This window comes from Alternaria triticimaculans (assembly GCF_023758025.1).
Source record: "Alternaria triticimaculans strain BMP 0046 chromosome Unknown scaffold_2, whole genome shotgun sequence".
Taxonomy (NCBI): domain Eukaryota; kingdom Fungi; phylum Ascomycota; class Dothideomycetes; order Pleosporales; family Pleosporaceae; genus Alternaria; species Alternaria triticimaculans.
The window spans coordinates 2452622-2474168 of NW_026055959.1; the positions used below are offsets into that span (position 1 = coordinate 2452622).

Sequence of the window (21547 nt, forward strand, 5' to 3'; positions counted from 1 at the left end):
GCCGAACCAAGTCTGCCCAGCGATTTGCATTCATCCTTCCGCAGATCAATGCAGCACGGCGGCAATGCCGAAATCCTTTCTCCCTCCGTTTTGCTGCGAGCTGCGCGTCTCTCGTGGGACCTATCCCATTTTTTCCAGGGGTCCTCTCGTATCCAACCCTCTAACACTAGCTGGACCCCGTCGCATCACTAGCCTACCACGAAGTAACCCAGCGGAAGCATTGTGGGCTGCACTGCCCCTTTGCCGTCATTGGCTATCTCCGGTATTGCCCTGAAGGGCGAGTAAGATGGAGTATGTCGGTGGTGATGTATCACAGTTGTCCCGCGTACCCACATACTACTTCAACGGCCAGCCCAATCAGGACCAGGACATTGCGATAACGAGAGAGAGAGACATCCAGCCTGGAGCCGCCCTATTTCATTGACGATCTGTTCAGTACTCGGAGCTATTCATCTCACTCCGGTCGATCGACGGCTACAAGAAGAGTTGGATGCTAGGCATTGAAGCATGCTTTCGAAGGGAAATGGTACACCCATCTTAGCACATAGCCCAGAAGTCTACATTGCTTTAGGATGTTGTCAACTTTCGTTTTTCACAGTTATGTATTCTGCAGTGCAACTGTTTAGTTCCTTCTTTGTAAAAGGCGGAAGCACCTAGTCTTGTAAAGAGAAGGGTTGAAGAGGTAAGATACGGGTGTGGTCAATACGCTGCATTGAGTAGGCATCAAATAATTAGAGTGAAAGCAGTCGCGAGGTGTCACAAGATCATTTGCATGCCGCGACGGGGCGTCAGGCACAACAACAGTGCGGTGCGCCATGGAAAGCAATGATGGCCAGAGCCTTAAGGTAAGGTATTTGAGGAGGGTTGTGGATGTTCTCCGTGCCTTCGTTTACCTTGCTTGGATGTGAGTAGCAGAGTGAATGTTTCAGGTTATGATATGATTCTACATTCACCACACGTAAGCTCTACACGAAACTATGCTCTACTACAACTCCAACGCAAGGCTCGATACGATCATCGCTAGCGCATATCTCGCTTCCAGGAACCGGTCATGTGTCTCTTTACTCACGGGCCTCAATCGCGAAGAGTATATTAACCGGCTACACACAAACACCTACTGCCAAGGACTGATTTCGGGTACGTGGTTGCACAAAACCATCTATTGCGAAACAGCATATATGACCGGTAGAGTAAATGGAAAACTCTCTGGTCTCATTGGTCTCATTGCATGACTACCGACAGCAGCCACCTCTGCCGTGGAGGAAAACAAGTCTGGGGCGCACGGAGAAATCTTGGAGGCTCTTTAGCGAAGGCTTGCGTGTGGCGTTGTTATATTGCAGCCCAGCGACTGAGATGGACGATTGACAGGTAGAAGCGTCATGCTGCTGATACTCCAGGGTCGCGCGGGAATGGGCGTAGGAGTAGGATGGGATATATAAGGAGAGGCACGACACCCAGTGACAGCATCTCATCCGCATCTACACCTTGATACTCGACCAGTACATCTACATTATCAGTCTTTCGTTCAAGATGAAGTTCTTCGCCACTGCTGTTGCCCTGCTGCCCGCCCTTGGGTCAGCGCATACTATCGCTCAGCGCGTCCGTATCAACGGCCAGGATTTAGGCCAAGGCAACGGTATCCGCGTCGCCCCTTCCAACAACCCCATCACCAATGTGAATGACGGCAACATCGCTTGCAACTCTGGTGCTTCTTCCTCCAGCAAAGTCATTGACGTCAAACCCGGAGACAAAGTCGGCGTCAACTGGGGCCACATTGTCGGCGGAGCACAGTACGTTGTCCCATCCTTAGTCCTTTTACCAGCAAATCACTAACTTTTCCAAGAGGCTCAAACGATCCCGACCACCCGATTGCGAAGTCCCACAAGGGACCTGCCATCTTTTATATGGCAAAGGTTTCCGATGCCGTCAAGGCGTCTCCTTCTGGTCTCCAGTGGTTCAAAGTCGCAGAGGACGGTCTTGACAGCTCTGGAAACTGGGGTGTCGACCGCATGATCAACAGCGGCGGATGGACTGAGATGACGATGCCATCTTGTGTCGCTCCGGGCCAATATCTTCTCAGGGCTGAACTCATCGCCCTGCACAGCGCGAGCTCGGCCGGCGGCGCGCAATTCTACATGGGATGCGCACAGATCAATGTCTCGGGATCTGGATCGAAGATTGGCAATACCGTCAGCTTCCCTGGTGCCTACAGGGCCGACGATGCGGGTATCAAACTCAGCATCTACAACGCCCAGGGTCAGCCCAAGGGCAACGGAACGCCTTACAAGATTCCTGGTCCGGCGAAGCTCCAATGCTAGAGTAATAGCACGTCGACCCGGAAAAAACTGAATACCGTGGAGCCTACATTGCCACAAAGTTTTCTAGTTTGCTTATTTTACTCGGATGTAGTCTGCAGGCCTGTTCGATTTTTTTTCTTGTACGAGGTGATAGAAGACGCTGAGTGATTTGGATGGGCGTGCGCAGTCGGAGGTAATTCTGGGGCTTTGGGATTTTTTGCGAACATCTTTACGACCTTCTATGTACATACTGTAAAGGTAAAATTGGGGGACAAAACGCTGGTGGCCGAGTAGCAATATCCAATCAATTTGTCGCCGAGAACAAAAGTGGTATGCGATCGTGATGTGATGTGTCGTTACAGTCATGCGCTCGTGCCTGGGCTGTGCAAATGTACGGGCTGGTCGCACAACGGTAAACGGTGAGTGAGGCTTGCATATACCCCGCTTTAGGCGCGTCCACGGAGGAAAATGCAAAAGCACAAAGAGATAGAGTTAATACTTTAGTAGAAGTTTAGAACAGTTATTATTGTGTCTGAGCCACGTGCATCTAAGAGTCTTGCGCTTTTCGCAGCACTCCTAACAGCGTTGCGTCCGCGGTAGTCCACAAATGTAAGACAATGTATGATTGTGACGATGGTTTCTTGTGCCGCATTCCACCGGTAGATGGGCGGTTAGCGGACATGGTCGTGGTGGGCGCCAGCCCCACCACCCAACAAAATTCTGCGTTTGAAGAACCACTTAGCCAATGAATGAAGTCGTTCATTCGGACGTGTCTGGTGGTCTAGACAAGTCCAGGTAAGGTTGTATTTGCCCCGCTGTGGTCCCATTTGCCCAAGTAAGTCCCCAGTGACCAACTTCTGAACAAGGATATAAATCTTACTGCTGAGCTATCTTCCATCAATCATCACAACCACAGGAGTCGTGCCAGAGTGGTTAATGGGTATGACTCGAATAAGCTGTTCGTTTAGAGCAGCTTGAATAGATATCATATGCCTTCGGGCGCGCAGGGTAAGAAATCACTTCTCCACAACTACACATCGACAAGACAAGCAACTAACAGCGTTTTCAGTTCGAATCCTGCCGGCTTCGCATTCTTTTTGCCCTTTTTAAGGTCCTGTAAAGTCTACTGAAGCGTAGTAATAGTTGTGGTGGAGAAAAAGGAGTGAATTGGTATTTTTTGCGCACAAAACCACCATTTCTTGACCGATTTTGAATCTGAGACATGCAAACACTTCTACAATACAAAAACATTCATTCCAGCACAAACAAATGCTCATACCTAGGTGTGGGGGTAAAACACAATTTTTGGTCATGTGAGACTTGGAGGGCTCACAGACCCCACTTCGGCCGACGCACGCAGTGCGCAACTTCAATCCTTCCACAGCGTTCAAACACAACCATCCATCTCTTCACACCGCTAATGCTCTAGGATTTTGATGCGCATCGTCTTCTCTTTGCCTCGGGTCATCGCATGCTGATTTCCAGACTCCGGGGGTGTAAGCCTGGTCCCTTGCGAGGGCGATCGGCATTCACATGCTACTCACGAGCTCCTCGCCGGGTGCGTCAACACAACAACGCATGCTTTGATCTTTATCGAAAGGGAGGACGACGCGACGCACGAGTGGTACAGTAGGCCTGCTTGGATCGCTCGCTGACGAAGTCATTGCAACACGCTTGAGGAGACATACGCGCGTGTTGAGCGAGGCAGGTGATCTTAGCACAGGCTTGCGACCTACGGGGAGAGTGCAACTGTCGCAAACTTTGCCAACGGCGAAGCCTCTTACCTACAGTAAGCTGCTCATAGCGGGGGCCTAAGACATAGAACACCCTGTACCCGACAGACTTACCACGACCCTCGTTTTGGGTGATGTACCGCCATTGCTAGTTACAGCCGGTGCATCATCAAACATCTCGGTAATTTTGTATGAAGGGAATATGATTGCATTATGCTAACAAGGCCAAGGGAATGAACAAGCAGACGACACCTACAGGAACCATCCCGAAGTCAGCTTCGTACAACTTTCTTGTGTGGGCAGATGCTACTTTGCTAGCGTACATAATTTCCGTACCTTGGCCGCGGCAACAGTTGAGTGAGGTATTCAGCCCTACATCTTCTCGCAACAGTAATCAATATATAGGTACTGAAGTGGCCCGGCAGAACAATCGACATGTTGTTTTTTGCAATTCCCCCAAGTCGCTAGATCGTATGCAACAGACGTGACGGTTATGTCATCGTCTTCGCAGAAAACCTTGGCGCCATGAAGGAAAGTTCTGGGCTGACAGTATCCGTCCTCCTGGAACATGTTCTCGATATCGGCTTGGTCGCAATTGCCTGCTCCAAATACGACACCCTGCGTCGCCCCGCACTCAGTCAGCATGTTGCTAGAGATAAAAGTCAGCTCGCAGTCTCGTCCAGGCACCCTGGCGATTGGGATGGATAAGGACGAACTTGACGATCAGGCAGCTCTGTACGGTACCAACACCAACTTGGCCGTCTGGACAGCCTGCGCCCATGATCGAACGAACAAAGAGCACAAGGGCCCCGGTAGCGGCGAGCTTCATGCTGTTTGCCTCGCGTCTGGTTATCGACTATTTCCCAAAGAACGATGTGCTCGTACAGGATTGAAAGTCTCGAAAGCGAATTCAGATGTATGGATAGTATGAAGGTTAAAGTTCTTGAGAAGTGAGAAGGTAGTTTGCAAGACCCACCGCGTCAACTGTCGCCTGATATATGATCCTCTGGAATTTCATACGGCCGTATGGCTTCGGAGTAGTGATCATGTTGGGCCAGTCGGTGAACGAGGTCGTGCAGGAGAGACATTCATGGATGCCACAGTGGCCACATGGGCATCATCCAGCCGGATAATCCAGGTTTCCGGGCAATCTTCGCCCACCGCTCGAAGCGTATATTGCTCCACGAGCGGCGCCCGAGCATCATGCAATTGCGAGCTGACGAGAGAGGGTATAGACAAGCTGGTTCGCCAACATGCTTAGCCGCCTAGCGAGATGCTTGAACAATACGCCCTGTCAGATCGGCTGACTCTAAGATGTGGATATAACCCAATAAATAAGCCCTCACTCGGATGACTAGCCAACCACCTCTGTCGCATCATGGCACCTCTGCCTAGCGCCTTGACTTGTCAGAATCTTCATCAAAACTGCCCGGCCGTGATTTCATTGCTTATTAGGAACAGATCCAAAAAGGAACAATGGAGCACATCTGATACCGGCAGGCCTGTATACTCACCAAAAACTTCGGAATGCATGTAAGAGGTCCGATCAGACATCCTGATGCTGTCAGATCTGGATGCCGTTACCCTCGCCTAATACCTCTCACCGATAGCTCTGGAGTAGACAAAGGAGGCCCGATCAGAGGGCCTGACATCGCTGGATCTAATTACCATCCCTTCTGTCCCATGTCTCTCGTCGGTTGCTCCGGAGTGAATATAAGAGAAGTCTAAGCAGACATCCCGATGCCACCGGAGTTGAGCACTGGGAGTAGCTACAATTCGTGTCGCATTACGACAAAAAGCCCAAAGTACTATTGAGAATATTTTTAGGTGGACGTATACATCAACTTTACAACTACTTAGTTGTTAACTTTCACGAGTCTGTATGCAGCAAACGCGAGACAAATCCTAGCTACCCATGGTGAGTGCCATCGCTTCTACCTCCTGCCTCTTACCGAAACCACAGATTGGATACCATCAACAAGCGCACTCCAATCACACCTCACCAACGTCACATCCTCCTTCTACCGTCTTCGGTGTCTCACCTCCGCACTTCTCGCTTTTAGTGCACAGCCTCCGCAGCCTTCGTCTGTCTGGCAGGCCTGCAGCCACTCACTACCACAGTCTCTTATTGCTGCAGCGTTCGTCTCTTTTTCCTTACATTACTACGTTTGTGGCAACCGTGCTGCGCGCATTTGCAATTTGTGATATCTTATGGAGACAAGCTCTTTCGAGTCACACCTATTAAACCACTCTGGCACAGTGTCTTGTCTTTTGTTAATGAATGTAAGTCTATTGTTTTAACTTATAACATTATTTATTTGTGGCGCGGCTACTGCCAGCCTCAAACTTGCTAACACAAGTGGCGAGGCTAGCGCGGGAACATTTACAAAGTCTCGAATTGTACCGCGTGTACGTTCTATCGCGACTGCATTATACTACTCACTGACTAAATGCTGAGGTAAATGGTTAGGCCACGACAACAACGCTCCTTCCTCGTGCCTCACGGTTCTGACCAACTGGACCTCGGGATGCTGAGGTAAATGGTTGGGCTCGATGACGGCGCTCCTTCCTCATGCCTCATGGGTCTGACCAACCAAGCCTCACCAAGCTCCCACTTATCAAAGAGAGCGTCTCACTTCCTGTCAACGCCCCCGCTCCCTCGCTCCCTCGAGCACACGTCCGACAGTGAAGCATCACCAAGCTCTCATTTCCCATTGACGCCCCCGCTCCATCGCTCTCTCGATCACACGTCCAACAATGGCACCAAAGAAGAAGCTTGCTCAAACACCCGCTCAAACACCTGCCCAAACACCCGCTCGGACACCTGCTCGGACATCTGCTCGGACACCTGCTCGAACACCGCGTCAGCAGAGCAACACATTGACGCCTACCGAAGTTTACGACGAGGAAGAGAACGACTTTAGCATCAACGTCTATGCCAGTCTTATAGAAGACGACATCACCGCAGGCATAGAAGAGAAGCATGTGCCTAGTATACTCAAGGGGTGTGCCGTTAGCGACAACGATCTACTTGATGACCTGAGCCCTACCGACATCGAGGCGCTCGTCCAGCGGCTTCTCCCTGGCATTTGCCAGCAAGGTAAGCTACACGTACTCGTACAAGATGTGATGTACTCCGGCATACTGACTTTATGCTTGCAGATGTCCAAGACTTCTTAGCCCAGATTACTACACACAATTCGCCGCCCTTTACCATACCACACCACCAGCGCGAGCCTAAGAGTTGGCCCTCGACGTACGAAGAGTCGGACCTGTTGTGGGAAGAGGGAGCCAAGGCTGAGCGAGCAATCAAGCTGCCTGTCGGAACCAATATGCCGAAGTGGTTGGACATGTCAGAGGATCAGCTAGGTAAGTTTTCTTTGGTACTTGGGATCTAAAAGGCGGCTGAACTAACTGTGCCCTTGCAGTCAAGTACACAGGGAGCATCCAAGACAGCCTGGTCGTAGTGTCATCCTATCCGACAGCGAAAGATGGCAGTACGGTACACGCCTCCTACGGCACAACGATGGACCTATCCAATCAGTGTATGAATATGCTTTATTCAAAGTTGGGGCTGCACCTCAAGTCCGTCCGACCGACCGGGGCCCTCCATGTCGACGTATTCCCGCGTCGCATCAACCGAGACAACATCGACGGGCTAGGCAACGTTGTCGACGAGATCCCCACCAACCTGAGATTGTTCTGGCAGTGTGTCGCCCAGGAATGGCTGGCAAGATCGCAGGCAAAGATCGCCCTACTTGTCGGAGCAGCTGCGGTCAACACCTATCTGTCATATCTAGACGCGGACCATGTTCAACACCAACAAATATGGTTTGCTGGTGGCAACAATGTAAGCTATAACTGTATGAACTGCACATGAGACACATACTGACTTCGTACTTCTACAGGAGTACCAATCAAGCAAGAAGCCACCGTGTTGGATCGAATTCAACAAGGACAACAATATCAAACGCATCGCGTTCTCAGTTCCGCACCCTGAGTATTTCAACCGTATCCGCGGCAGGGTAGTCACCCACAAGGCGAGAGCCAATGCGCTTAAAGAGCGTTTGATTGACTACGCGATGGTGAAGGTCTGGGGGACGGCACACCTGCAAGGCTTTCTCAGCTCAGCGAAATACCCTTTCCAGATCGCCAATGGGCTGATAGTGCGAGTTCAAGATATCGAGGAGTACGGCGCAGACAACAACACACTTCGCAAGATTCTGAGTATCCCGACGTTAAACAACTCTACCATTGATAACTTCATGTCCCGCAGCAAAAGCATGAACGAAGAACAGATCAAGGGGATCAAAAAAAATGAGGAATGAGGTTAATGTGACATATCCCTCGTATCTATCCTTTGAGTACTGACTCTCCCATAGTATGGGGCCACCCGCTGGGTCGACGTTGCACGCGATCCTGATGCTTCGGATTGCGTTGACTTGCGCTTCGGTGATGTCTTCGTCGTGCTTTTTGATCAAGATTTTCATCAGTGCGCTCCTCATCTTGCTGGATTGCTCGAGTCGTATGTCTTGCGCATGGTCTTCGCTAGACAAGACTGCCTGCAACAAATGCATGGGTAGTATAATTCCAGAGTTGACTTTGAAATAGTATTGCGCGCTCGATAGGAACGCTGAGAGATGCGGCGCATCGTTCAACTTGTCAGTGATATAGTCGAGTATTCGCTCCCTAAATGCCATGGCACGCTGCGTAGGGGTGGGATACACGCTGCGGCCCCGACGGTCAACCGAGTGACGCTGCCAGTAGGATCCTCTTCCAGCCACGCACACGGTAACTCGTCGCGGTATCGCTTATGGCCATGGGTCCATATCATGGTATGCGAGATGTTGGCTTGGTCGAGATAGCGGGCGTAAGACGCTGCGGCGATGTTGCCTGCGACTACGGCTATCTTGGCGCTTGACCTGGATACTAGACCGAGCGGACGTCATTTCGAAGTACGCATATTGGGGAAACGGCAGCCATGCTGAAGAAGATCCCAGTTTGGCTCACCATGAGAGAAGAGAATCCGGAGAAGCCTACAGGCTCTCTACGCAGTCTCATGATCATTTCGTCATAACCCACTACCGATGGAAACAGTACTATTCATCATCGACAAGGAATCAGCCTGGACTTGCCTACTACTACTCTTCGCTGAAATTAGTCTGTATCTACCATCTCTCTGACAACACAGAGCCTTGCACGTGCATATAATGCCTCGTCGCATCGACCGGAAGCGGGTAACCAGCGGTACGACTCCGAGTCCCCAGTGGGATGGCTTGAACACGATGAGCAAACACAGACTGTGAGGCGGCTCAGTCTAGCTGTATACCAAGCCGAGTCCTTTGACAGAGATCGAAGTGTTCCTGTCACCAATAAGAAGCATCAGTTCGCCATTCAGGAGAGGCTTATCGACTACACCATCGTACTGCTATGGAATCAAAAGCATCATCAGACGTCTATGTTCTCAGATGCGTACCATGTCGATGTGACCAGCCTGTTGCTGCCTCATTTATCCGATTGCATATGCTATCTTCACACAGACTGCCGTTGGCTTCATCGATACATATGTAGACTGTTGCAACCCAAGCCTCAACGCAGCATAAAGCTATCGCCTCATGCAAGGAAGAAGCCGAACTCACACCCTGGCGCCTACATCAGCGTCAGGCTACCCACTTTGTACATTTTTATCTTAATGTAGGCTGCAGGCCTCTTTGGGTTCTCATTGTATAAGGTGCGATGGTCAAGATAGCAGGCACGATCAGAGCGAGAGCCGAAGCAAAGGAAAGGTCAAACGATCGATGGAGCGATATATCGAGGTAGTGAACCAGGCGCTTCTTGATAGCGGTGCCACGCATCTCGTTACCCAGCCAGCGATAACTGATCCTCTGATTCGGTCGAAGTACTGGGGATGCGCGACAGAGAAAGAGACGCGCGTCATATGGTCTATATGCTCTATTGTTGTACATTCAATCCACCCCGTGGGCACCTCCGCTTGACAGCGCTCGGAGGTGTGCGGTCATATAGCCCGGTAGAGTAGGTCGTGCTTCTCTTCCTAGGTAGGTGCTTTATATAGACATCAACCCCTGCGTGTCCGATAGTAAGACCGACCTTAAGCCCTCGTCACCTATTACCAGGTTACGACCAAGTCGTCTTAGTATGACGTCAAGATGTAGTGACCTGCGTTGCTGAGAGTGAGCGAGATCTACGGGTGTATTCTGACTTTCGCATATAGAGCGAGCATAGACAAGTCGAGCGTCTTGCTATACTCGTGACGAACGGTGTTGTTCGGGGGAGCAGTGAGGTGTGGTGAAACGATTAGTATGTTATCCTTGACGCTTCCTGCGAACTCGACGTGTGTTTTCACCGGCATGTCGAGTCTGGACGGCGTGTCGATACCGGCGAGGAGCTGAACAACCTGTTCTCCTTGCACAGCCATATCACAAAGTCTGTCTATTCCATCATCGAAAGAACGTTAGGTAGTTAGCTGTCTGTCCTAAAATAATATGAGGAAGAGCGAACAAAGCTCTGCGTATGAGCGAATCTCTACATGAAAGCTTTCCTGACTGGACAACACTAGATGTATACGCTCGACGATTGTACTCACCTCATCGAACGATAGCTCACCAAACAACCCTTTATCTGCAATAGACCATCAATACATGGTGCCGTTGTTGCGGACCTTCATCACTGGTTTAGCTGTCGGCACTGCCGCCGGTGACTACAACAACGCTTTCCTTCTCCAACTCTTAGCCACACCAAGCCTTGGAGCATACAGTATAGTCTGCCGTACTAATCCGTCACCGTAAACCCCAGCGAACACCTCCAGGGTATAACTTCAAGCCTAGCTTCGACCCAGCGAACTCTCTGGTAGCGAACAATGCCAAACATCTAGAAAGCTCGGATTCGCGTTTCCAATTCCCAAAATGCCTACCACATACCGCCGCGCCTTGAGTTTTGTTTCAGACCCCAGGACACATCAAAGCAGCGAAGGAAAAAGAAAAACCACCGAATCCTCACCTCGGCTTTACAAGAGAGCCACAATATGCACGAGAGAGTCAGTATCAACCGCAACGGCATCAACGGCATAACGAACCCTCCCTCTCAGCCCACAAACGCCCAGATGCCATGACCTTCGCACATGCTCTCCAAATGCCGAAGCCCTTCATTTCCCAGAACATGTAACAAACGCACCGACGCACATAATCCCCGTTGCAAGGCCAAAGCAAGTGCGAGAACAAAAAAGCACGCATGTCAAAACATCAAGACAAACCGACCCTTCTTTCCCTCTCTGGTCGGGAAATTTGTCGATACCCTCGGGGAGATCACGGGTCCGCACTCTCAGCCTCACGGCGACAGCGAAAGGGAAACGAGCAAGGACGGAGGAGGGGTGGTGAAACAAGAAGGGAGGCCGAAATCGCCGAAGTCTTTCCCCACCTTTTGCCGTACCCAGCCACTTGGACTACGGGCACCTCGGAGTCGGCTCTTTCACGAGGCAATTTCACGCATCAAAGTGCGGAGAAAAAAGGCGGTCAAGTTCGTCTGGGTCACTTTGGTTTCAATCTTGCCTTGGGTAACATTGCGCTGCGTTGTAGGTGCGTTTCAATCCCAATTCGCGTGACCTCGAGCCTTTCTCGAAAAGGGTGGTGATTAACTGGGTGATCGACGCAAAAGTATGGGGAGGGGAAGGGAGATGGTTCTTCATTGGTGGCAGTTGTACAGCGCTTTAATGGTGATGTGCAAGGCTGAGGCTGAAAATGTTGGGCTAGTGTGGCTAGGGGAGGCTGGGGCATCGCGAGGGCTCGCGTGACACACAACCATGTGCAATAACTGGTGCACAGAGCTTGAATAGCATGGTATGTTGATGACGTTGGTTGTGTGGCTGTGGGGATAATGCTCGTAATGGCGGTTAGTCACCAAGTTTGTAGGAGTATTTGCAAGTCTGCTTTGAGTGTCACAGTAGACATATCATGTAATGTGACTGATTTTGATTGGCGGAGGTGGTAGATAGAGTAGCTAGAAAATGGGGGGTGCTTGTTGGCAGGGTGGCTACATGGCGACAGGCAAGAGGAGCACACATGGGGATAGGGAGCGGCAGGACAGGAACTAATGCCCTCAGGTAAAGGAATGGCTTGGACGAAATTACCGTCCGTAAACAAAGAACAAAGACAAGAGAGCGACCGTGGTGCTCTTGTGCGCCGGATGGAGTTATAAGTGACCCATTCAATTGCCCGGTATCTAACACCCCACAAACGCCCAGTTGAGGAAACAAGAAAAGGTTGGATATAACACAAGAGAGGTGAAAAGATTCTTCGGTGCAGCCGCCACAAATCTTTCTTTATCCTCGTCAAATGCTGGTCTGCACAACGGTATGGTGGTTCCGTCGTGTACTGAATAGTAACGGGCTAAATCGCAAGATGATTCTTACTCTCGTCGTCAAAGCGTGATTGCGCGCACCGTGGTGCGAGACATGGTAGTGAAGGAGATTAGGTAGTTGCGTAGTCAGGGTATGGAGGTGTTCGTCAGCGACGCCAGTCGTGAGAGAGGGTCGACGTGAAGAGCGCACGTGTTGCGCCAATTGCCCTGTTTGAGGCACTTATACGTTGGTAACCTAATGGAGTGTCAGTGAGTGGCGTTTCGTCAGGCGGCATCGTGGATCGCATACCTTCAATATCCGCCTCGAGTAGTCCTCGTTGTCTGCAATACTGCCGTTGCTCTGCCTTCGGTCGACGAAGCTCGGGTCCAGACGCGAGTCGTTCATGGACGAGTTGCTGGTGTGTAGCTTGCCGCCGTTGACGAAAGCATTTACGTTGGCGGCATTGCGACGGTAGTCTTCTTCTGCTTGATGCTGACGTCTCCGGCGGAGCAAGAACCATACACCGAACATGATCGAGGCAAGGGCTAGTATGCCGACGACTACGCCCACTGCGATGGCGATTGTGTTTGGTTTGCTGTCTTCTTCGGGCGCCGCAGATGGAGTGGCCGAAGCCTGGGCGGCACCGGTTGATGTCGGAGCAGCGGACGACGGCTTTGGTGCTACTGAGCTGCTGCTCTCTACTTCGGGCTCGTAAAAGTCGACTGGGTTCCTAGTTGTTCCGGTGAGAACGACCCATAATTTGTCCTTTCCACCACCTAAGCGCTGTCAGTCGGGAGCGAAATAAGGGAAGGTTGTCAGCTTACAGGTCCATGTCTTGTCGCCGCTACACGTGGTGCCACATGTCTCGTTCTTGATCTGCCACTCTTTGGCGGGAATCTCGTCACCACACCAGCATTCCTCGCCGTTGGACAGACCCATAACGGGCTTGTTTTGCTCAATGCAAACGAGTTGACAGTTACCAGGCGACTGGAAGTTGAAAGAGCCGTGGTTCTCGAGTGGGATTCCGGTCTCGAAGCAACCGATGCTCACCATGGCACTTGCTCCTAGGGTCTTTGTTGGTGTGGTGATAGGGTCCGTGACGGTCGCCCATGTTGGCGTCGGCTTCTCTTCCGCGGCGGCCATCATGACCATCGAGGCCGCGGCCAGGGCGGAGGCGAGTCTGATGTAGACCATTGTGGTGATGTGCTTGGTTAGTTAGTGGTGCGCGTCGGTCGGCGGTGACAGCGTGTCGCACGGAGGGCTATATGCAGAGGCGTCGACACATGCAAGGCCCTGTGGGCGTGGATAGGTCGGGCGGTCCGAGTCGGCGGCGGTGGTGATGGTGGTGAGAGAGCGAGCTGTTGGGGTTCGGCGTGGAGGTAAGGCTGAGTGGATATGGGGATGGCGGCGGAGATGGAGTCGTCGACAGGCGCGATGGACTGGGACTGGAGGCTCGATCAACGATGCCCAGGGCCGTCTGGTGGTGTTGAAACGGGGGGCGTCGTGGCAGAAGTCGAGGCGATGAAACTTGTCGGCTGCCCCTTGGAGAGAACCCCCGTAGAGTGACGCAAAAGGAATGAATCGACGGGAGATGGGTTCTGGGTAAAGAGAGTGTAGTGATGCGATAAAACGATTGTGGGTGTCGACGATTGACAACGTGAAGCAGACAAACGAGAGGAGGCTCGGGCCCTGAGAGTGGATCGCAGTGAAGAGAGGACAGGAGAGTGCGCCCCAGTTAGGACAGGCAGGCATGCAGCCAGGAGCAGGAGCCAGCCTTGGCAATTAGCCTGTGCCTGCGTCTGACTGCCGCCATCTTTAGCCCACCCGCCCTGTAACTTTGGACAGCGCATGCCTCTAAATTGCAGCGCGCCCTCGAGCTCCCCTCGCATCTCCTGCGCCAAAGTCTATCCTCGCGGTCTTCACACCTGCCCTCACGGCATGCACCCAGGGCCTCGTGTGCGCGACAGCCTGTCACGACGTCGGCCCAGCTGGGCAAGGCGCCGGCCCACTAGTGCCAGGAACAGCGCCGCCATTGGCCGCACGGCGTTTCATGCTTGCCGGGGGGCGGCAGGGGTAGTCGCAGGCTAACCCAGGACCGCGCGGTCAGGCACTAAAGCGACTCAAGCGCTCGGCCAGAGGGTGTCGCTGACGTTGCGATACTCAGGACGCGCACGATGCTTTTTGCGATGGATGCCAGGTCGAGAACGTTCTCGCGCTCCACTACTGCGCTGTTGGGACTGCCTACCATCGTGGAAGGCGGGAGTGGGACGCGGCCACGGTCGAGTCGCGTCTCCCATGTGGAATCTCATTTAACTAACATCCGGAATCTGGAGCATGGAAGCCGTTGTCCGCTCTATCCGAAATGCGAACACCACAGTCTAGACATGCGCGGCCCGACACAATCGCGATGAAAGTTTAAAAATGTGAGGTGAGCATAGCGGAGGTTGCACGCTCTCTGGCCCGAGAAAAAACAACATGCACGACATCTGCATCGTGATTAAGCAGCCCAGTATCTCAACAGTGACCGTTGTGCCTCTCCATACAGCGCCACATACACAGAACCTCCAACGGCTGAGTTAGACACATGTCAAAATGCTTGGGTGACCTGAGACACGAGCGGGACGCAGCCGCATCGTGCAAGCTCGTCCTAAGATTCATGCTCGTGTCAAGATTCCCCAGGTTTGTAGCAAGTCGCGCCAAGTCGCCGCCGGACTGCAGTGCTACCGGATTCCAAGGCCCCTCCGATTTCGTGATGATGCGCTTAGTCACCCACGTCACGTGCATCTTCCACTTCCCGATCGGGACGCGTGCTCAGCATCGAACCAAGCTTCACCAGGGCCTCCGATGACCAGCCACGCTTAATGCGCCGTCCGCCCGTTGCCTGTCGCCGAGCAGTGCAATCGCTCCAGTCTTCCTCCTCCCAGCACATATGGATCTCTGACGACCTCCTCACCGGCGCCCTCAATCGATTTTTCCCCAGTTCGTGCCCGCAACAGAAGCGCCATGGCAGCCACGTTCCGGGGCCATTGGAGGCCAGGAGGAGGGCAGCAAAGCGCCGAATGACTGTCTCGGCGGGCTTCTACCCTCAGGGAAACTTTGCGCCACTGTTCAATCTCGGTGCGCTTTTTGGCTTCCGCAAAGATGATCCGCCCACTTGGAGATACGAAGCACCGTCTTTACAAACCCATGCAGAGCCATTGACTTCGCGTACGTTGCGCAGCGCATTCTCCACATACACTCAGCTAATATCGACAGCAGCTCAGCATGTTCCAAGTTTACCAATAACGCAACCCGACCGTACATCCACGGAGCACGCAGCTTCGACGACTACCGCTTCTGCATTCGGTGCCCCATACCCTTTCTCGCAGAACACTTCGCAAGATGAACCGCAGAAACATCTGAGCAGACCAGGGGAATGCACAGTCGATGCGCTGGATCCTGAGGCGCATTTTGACGACTTCAAGACAAAGATCGCAAACGCTGGAACTATGTCCAGTACCGAACGCGGCCGATTACTACATCAGAGCTGGATATCATGTCGCCCAGCCACCAATATCGATTGGGTCTACAACGTCATGGTAGTCAAGCATCTGACCGAAAACCGCTGGGATCACACGCGCATCCTTTCCGGCCTTAAGTTTTTCAATCTACCTCCCACGTACACACCCGAGAGTCTCGACCTCCTCAAGTGTCTGGAAACGTCCGGCGCGTATCTACCGCATGCCTTCCGTGTCCACCGCCGCGTATATTCCAAGATGATAGAAGCCGCTACATCAGCTGCAGATTCAACAAGCTCATTACAGGATACCCAACTACTCACACTGATCCGGTCAGCCCTTCGCAGCTGTTCCTACGTTACTGAAGCCGGCCAAAGTGCTGTAGGCGATCTTTGCTTACTTGCGGACAAGATCGAGGCTTCGAACTTGCGAAAGGCGATACGTTCTCTGCTGGCCGATTTCGACAACGCAGAACAAGTCATCGTGTCGATGATTGCACGCGCTTCTCACAATTATCTCCACGCTGTCGAGGAAATACTTTTCTTCCTGCCTGAAGAACGACTCCAGTCGCTAGTTTCATCGGTGACTCTGTCCCTCATACAAGGCGTCAGGAAGACAAGATTGTCGGCTGAGACGTACTGGCACCGTGCGCGTGCGTGGATGACAGTCCTTGGAAACCTTGACGCCCGATTCGATGCAACCCGTTCCAATAGCACCTACACACAAATCGCCTTCACCGAGGTGGCTGCGGATGTATTCAAGAGCGAACGTACGGGTACTAAGCGGCCACTTCTATTACTCTATGCTCTCGCGTTCCGTACGGCACAGCAGCCAGGCTATGGTGTGTACAAGGACAGTTGGTTACAGTGCGTACACGCCTACGCGGCCTCTGCACTGGAGCAGCAAGGCATACTGAGAATGGAAGACGAAGTGATAAAGGTCTTTAAGCGCATGCGGAAGGCTTCCATTCAATATGGGCCGATGATGAGTATGGCTGTCCATACGTTCACATCCCACGCCAGCCTTCGGTCTCTGCGCCGATTTCAATACCTTGTACAAAAGTATCGATTTCCACTACATAACCCAGAGGCCATACAAACCCGTCTCGCCGCTGAGTTGCCCACTCTCCGACAGCAACCAAACCTGCAGACAGTCCAGGAGCGCGAACAGCACGCCTCCACATTACGTGCATGCCAATACATCTCCGATTCTCTTAACAAATTCGCCGGACCAGCGATCTCGACTACGCTTGTCAGCGATCAAGAAGAGATGGAAACTCTACAGGCCCGTCGGGAATTTGTCGCAATTCTGGACCGCGCCTCGGACTACCATGCGCTGCCGCCAGCCTACGCCAACCTCACTGCTGACATACCGTTCTCTCAGCGCACGGCGCTTGTCCATCAATTAGCTCATCATTACTCTATCGCTACTACCCGTTCACATAACGCAACCTGGCGCTCCATCAACCAACTATACAACTATCTTGAGTCGCATTCTCTGCCAATCGGTCCTCTGTTTACCAAAGCTGTAGTCCGAGCTGCTATTATCCGGCCCATGATGGAGCACAGGTTCGTCAGTGCAAGGAGAATGATTTGGGTGTGCCAACTCGTTGCCAGGGTTGAAGGTGAAACAGTAGCAAGGCAGATTGAAGGTGCATTCCATCGCTGGAGAGGGGACCTGATCAAGCATGCCAAGGAGGTTCATGATGCTGCTGGTGGTGATCGGGGTGCGAAGGCCATGGTGGGAAGGTTGAAACAGTTGAATCTATTGGGATCCAAGGAGGATTAGAACCTGTTGTGGAATAAAAGCCTAGTTGATTACTTATACCCCATAGAAAGCACGTTACAGACGACGGAGATACGCTTGGTGCTGGTACAAATTCTGTACCAGCAAGCGGCATCAACGCGAAATTATACAGTTACATCCCATGCATTTAGATTTTACTAAACTCTGACTTGGGCTCAGGTGATAGTCGCGGCCGTTTAGTCAGTGCAGGAAGCACATCGTTGGAGGTCGGCTGCTGATGCTCACGAGATCAAACCTTGGAAATATGCCCCACTTCGTCATAACTTTCATTGGATCACTCTTCTCTCCTCCTCCCAGCCCTCCATTGTCGCGCTCATCAACGCTGAGTACAGCAATATCCTATGTAAACATTTTGCGATGCGCTGAGTACTAATCTTGGAGTCCGAGATTTCGCGTTTCCGCTTGCACCGACGTCATCGGACGGGCCTTGGAACACATCTTCACGAACAACGCATTCGACTTGGATCATGCCTGTAATGCGCAAAAGCACGAAGACATCAACTTTCCAGACTTCTTTCTGGTGATATTATATTGGTCGTCATCGGATTGTCGTCATCGCTCGATACAAAGCAGTCTCCCCTCCACGCAAACGCGAGATTAACTGCATCTGAGTACCTATTTACAGCACCTAAACAGCGACTCACAGTTGAAGCGATCCGCTAGCGCCTTGTGTCGATATGGACCGAACTATCTCCCCACCTAGGCCTACTATTGAACAACTACGACATGTCGTCAACAACTATCCCATCATCGACAATCATGCCCACAACCTCATTTTACCTCACCAGGCCGATACGATTCCCTTTGAAACCATAACCACGGAAGCTCAAGGAAGAGCTTTGCGAGACACCTTCAAATCACTGCCCCATTTACGAGCAGCTAAGCAGCTGCGCCGACTTTACGAATGTGGTGAGGACGCGGACTGGGAGGACATTCTGGAACAGAGAGTTGAGTGGATCCGGAGCAACTCCGAACGATTGCATCAACGATGCTTCGAAAACGTTCACGCACTCCTCATCGATGATGGACTCGCTGGACCGGAGAAGGTCTTTCCTTACGACGACCATGATCGTTGGACCCAGGCACCCAGTAAGCGCATTGTGCGCATCGAGACGGTCGCTGAGCGCTTGATGGAGAATCTTGTGCGAGATGCATCAGAAGACGATCTGGGCAAGACCAAGTTTCTGCCGCAGGTCTGGACGAATTTTACCGAAGACTTCGAGCGTGAGATCCAAGATGCGGTTGAGGACGAAAACGTTGCCGGATTCAAATCTGTCATCTGTTACCGAACAGGTCTTGATATCGAACCAGAGTACGAAGAAGCTGCAAAGACAGTTGGACACCCTTTCGAACGATACGTCAAGAGTTGCATTCGCAAACGCAACTACCGTATCGAAAAGAAGCATCTGAACGATTATCTCGTGTTGCGCACACTGGAAATCCTGTCTGAGCAATTGCCACATGGTGACTCTCTTGCGAAGCCATTTCAGCTCCATACTGGTCTTGGAGACAATGATATCAGCCTCCTAGAGTCAAACCCAGCCTTCCTGCAGCCATTGATCGAGAACTACCCCCAGGTGCCGTTCGTACTCCTTCATTCAGCGTATCCATATACGCGCGAAGCCGGCTACCTCGCAACCGTATACCGACATGTGTACCTGGACATCGGCGAGGTCTTTCCAATGGTCAGTAGAGATGGTCAGACCGCGATCTTGCGTCAAGCCATGGAGCTTGTCCCTGGCAGCAAGCTGTTATATTCATCTGATGGCCATTGGTTCCCTGAGACATTTTGGCTTGCCAATCTACAGTTTCGCGAAGTTTGGTTCCAGGTGAGTTCGCTGGGATGACGAAACGCCTATTCCTATACGCTAACAATTGCAGCTACTCAGCGAGTATATCCAAAAAGGCGACATAACCCCACACCAAGCTATTGGCATGACGAAAGATATCATGTTCAACAACTCCAACGTACTGTATGATCTGCGCTACGAGGCTATATTCGATGAGACAGTACAAGCGGATCCAAAACAACTTACCTACAACCCAAAGCCTGCCACAGCTTCACCTTATCAGTCTCCAGCGGTGACGCCAGCACCCGCTATGGGCATTCCCAACCGATTCTCAGCTTCCAACACACCAGCCAGTCGGTCAGTCTCTCCGTACACGCAACCGGCGTTCCCTCCACCGCCAAAGGTGCCGCACGTATACGACGTTCAGCTGTTCGAAGACTTTAGAGAAAGGAACCCTGCAGTGAAGTTCATTTACGTGCAATGGCTTGATTACATGGCCACGATCCGTAGTCGCATTGTTCCCATCAAGGGATTTACACGCATGATAATCGAAGGAGAACGCATTGGCATATCACAGGGAAACACGGGCACTCTTCAGAACGATCGCCTTACCCCAGTTGTAAACACCACGGGCCAAGTCTACGTCGAACCCGATCTACGTTCCCTCCGTGTAACCCACAACAAAGACCCCCTTCCCGCTGCAACAGTACTCAGCTACTGGCGCACAGAAGACGGATCTGCCCTTCCAGAAGACCCACGAAACAACCTGGAAACGCTAATCAACGATCTCCAATACAACTACGCGACATCCCTTCTCATCGGCTTCGAAATAGAAGTCACATTCCTCTCGCGAAACCCCCCTTCCACTTCCACCAACCCTTTCCAAACTGAGCCCTACTCACCCTTGACCAAGACCCATGCGTGGGGAACCCTTACACCGGAACAATGGCTGCAACTCCCCTTCCTCAGCGAAATCGTCCTTGCACTCGAGGAAATGGGCATCGAAGTGCAACAATTCCATGCTGAATCCGGACCGGGACAGTACGAATTCGTACTTCCGCCTCATCCTCCTCTACTCGCTATCGACACGCTTATCCAGGCCAGACAGGTCATTGCTCAGATAGCTAGTCTGCATGGACTGCGCGCCACGTTGCACCCTAAGCCTTTCGAGGGTATGGGCACGGCTGCCCACGCGCATGTTAGTTTGCACCCGCCAGAGAGGGACATGCAGTTCTTCGTCGGGGGCGTGTTGAAGCATCTCCCTGCTATTTGCGCATTCACCATGCCAGAGGAGGTCAGCTATGAACGTGTAGCAGATAACTCTTGGACAGGCGGATCATGGGTAAATCACCTTTTCTCGCTCTCAAAACTAAATACATGCATACTGACACGCGTACACAGGTAGCATGGGGCACTCAAAACCGCGAAACACCACTTCGACGCATCTCCCCCGGCCGCTGGGAACTCCGCTGTGTCGACGGTCTCGCAAACATGTACTTCGCCCTCTCTGCCGTTCTCGCCGCCGGCCTCCTCGGTCTCGCTGCAAACGACCTCATCTTCCCGGAACAGGACATTCAGGCCAATCCTGCGACCATGGACGAGCAGATGCGCGCTGCGGTTGGTATGACGAAGAAAATGCCTAGAAGCATGAAGGAGGCTGTGGAGGCGCTGAGAGAGGATGGACCGCTTAACGAGGCGTTGGATCAAAAGTTTGTGAGGGCGTATCTGGAGATGAAGCGGGAGGAGGCGAAGATGTTGGGGGAGATGGGGGAGATTGAGCGAAGGGCGTTTCTGGTGGAGAGATATTGATGGCTAGTTCGTAGTTGACCACGTGTATTTGATATGCAATTGATGTTCTTTGCTTTGTATGTTGTGGCGTCCTAGACCAGTTCAAAACGTTAGCCTCGGGCTTGAACGGTGCGAGTGAATGGTTAATGTTAGAAGATGTCCTACCGCGATATGAACTTTTGTCAAACACATTGTTGCTTCACTTTATCTTACTTGGGCAATTTATCAATTTAGTCGCCATGGCAGGCTATAAGCTACACAAGTGAGTTTCGAAGAAGATTGA

General features: G+C 52.0%; 6 protein-coding genes across 6 annotated transcripts; 4 read left to right on the forward strand and 2 right to left on the reverse strand.

Annotated features, from left to right (window-relative positions):
- Positions 1–1409: 1409 nt before the first annotated feature.
- J4E78_002487 (uncharacterized protein) lies at positions 1410–2318 on the forward strand (the record flags this gene model as incomplete). Its single annotated transcript, XM_049363133.1, has 3 exons — positions 1410–1421; positions 1465–1790; positions 1844–2318. The coding sequence occupies 3 exons, from the start codon at positions 1410–1412 to the stop codon at positions 2316–2318; spliced, it is 813 nt and encodes a 270-aa protein (XP_049225725.1).
- A 2084-nt stretch (positions 2319–4402) lies between these two features.
- J4E78_002488 (uncharacterized protein) lies at positions 4403–4859 on the reverse strand (the record flags this gene model as incomplete). The annotated part of the gene is made up of 2 exons (XM_049363134.1): positions 4403–4679; positions 4747–4859. 2 exons carry the CDS (start codon positions 4857–4859, stop codon positions 4403–4405), a joined length of 390 nt encoding a protein of 129 aa, XP_049225726.1.
- A 1448-nt stretch (positions 4860–6307) lies between these two features.
- J4E78_002489 (uncharacterized protein) lies at positions 6308–8358 on the forward strand (the record flags this gene model as incomplete). The annotated part of the gene is made up of 5 exons (XM_049363135.1): positions 6308–6313; positions 6800–7130; positions 7193–7399; positions 7459–7880; positions 7939–8358. 5 exons carry the CDS (start codon positions 6308–6310, stop codon positions 8356–8358), a joined length of 1386 nt encoding a protein of 461 aa, XP_049225727.1.
- A 4265-nt stretch (positions 8359–12623) lies between these two features.
- Positions 12624–13577, reverse strand: J4E78_002490 (uncharacterized protein; the record flags this gene model as incomplete). Its single annotated transcript, XM_049363136.1, has 3 exons — positions 12624–12638; positions 12693–13159; positions 13208–13577. The coding sequence occupies 3 exons, from the start codon at positions 13575–13577 to the stop codon at positions 12624–12626; spliced, it is 852 nt and encodes a 283-aa protein (XP_049225728.1).
- Positions 13578–15244: 1667 nt separating this feature from the next.
- Positions 15245–17668, forward strand: J4E78_002491 (uncharacterized protein; the record flags this gene model as incomplete). The annotated part of the gene is made up of 1 exon (XM_049363137.1): positions 15245–17668. One exon carries the CDS (start codon positions 15245–15247, stop codon positions 17666–17668), a length of 2424 nt encoding a protein of 807 aa, XP_049225729.1.
- Positions 17669–18363: 695 nt separating this feature from the next.
- On the forward strand, positions 18364–21285 carry J4E78_002492 (uncharacterized protein; the record flags this gene model as incomplete). Its single annotated transcript, XM_049363138.1, has 3 exons — positions 18364–19515; positions 19568–20818; positions 20878–21285. The coding sequence occupies 3 exons, from the start codon at positions 18364–18366 to the stop codon at positions 21283–21285; spliced, it is 2811 nt and encodes a 936-aa protein (XP_049225730.1).
- Positions 21286–21547: the final 262 nt, after the last annotated feature.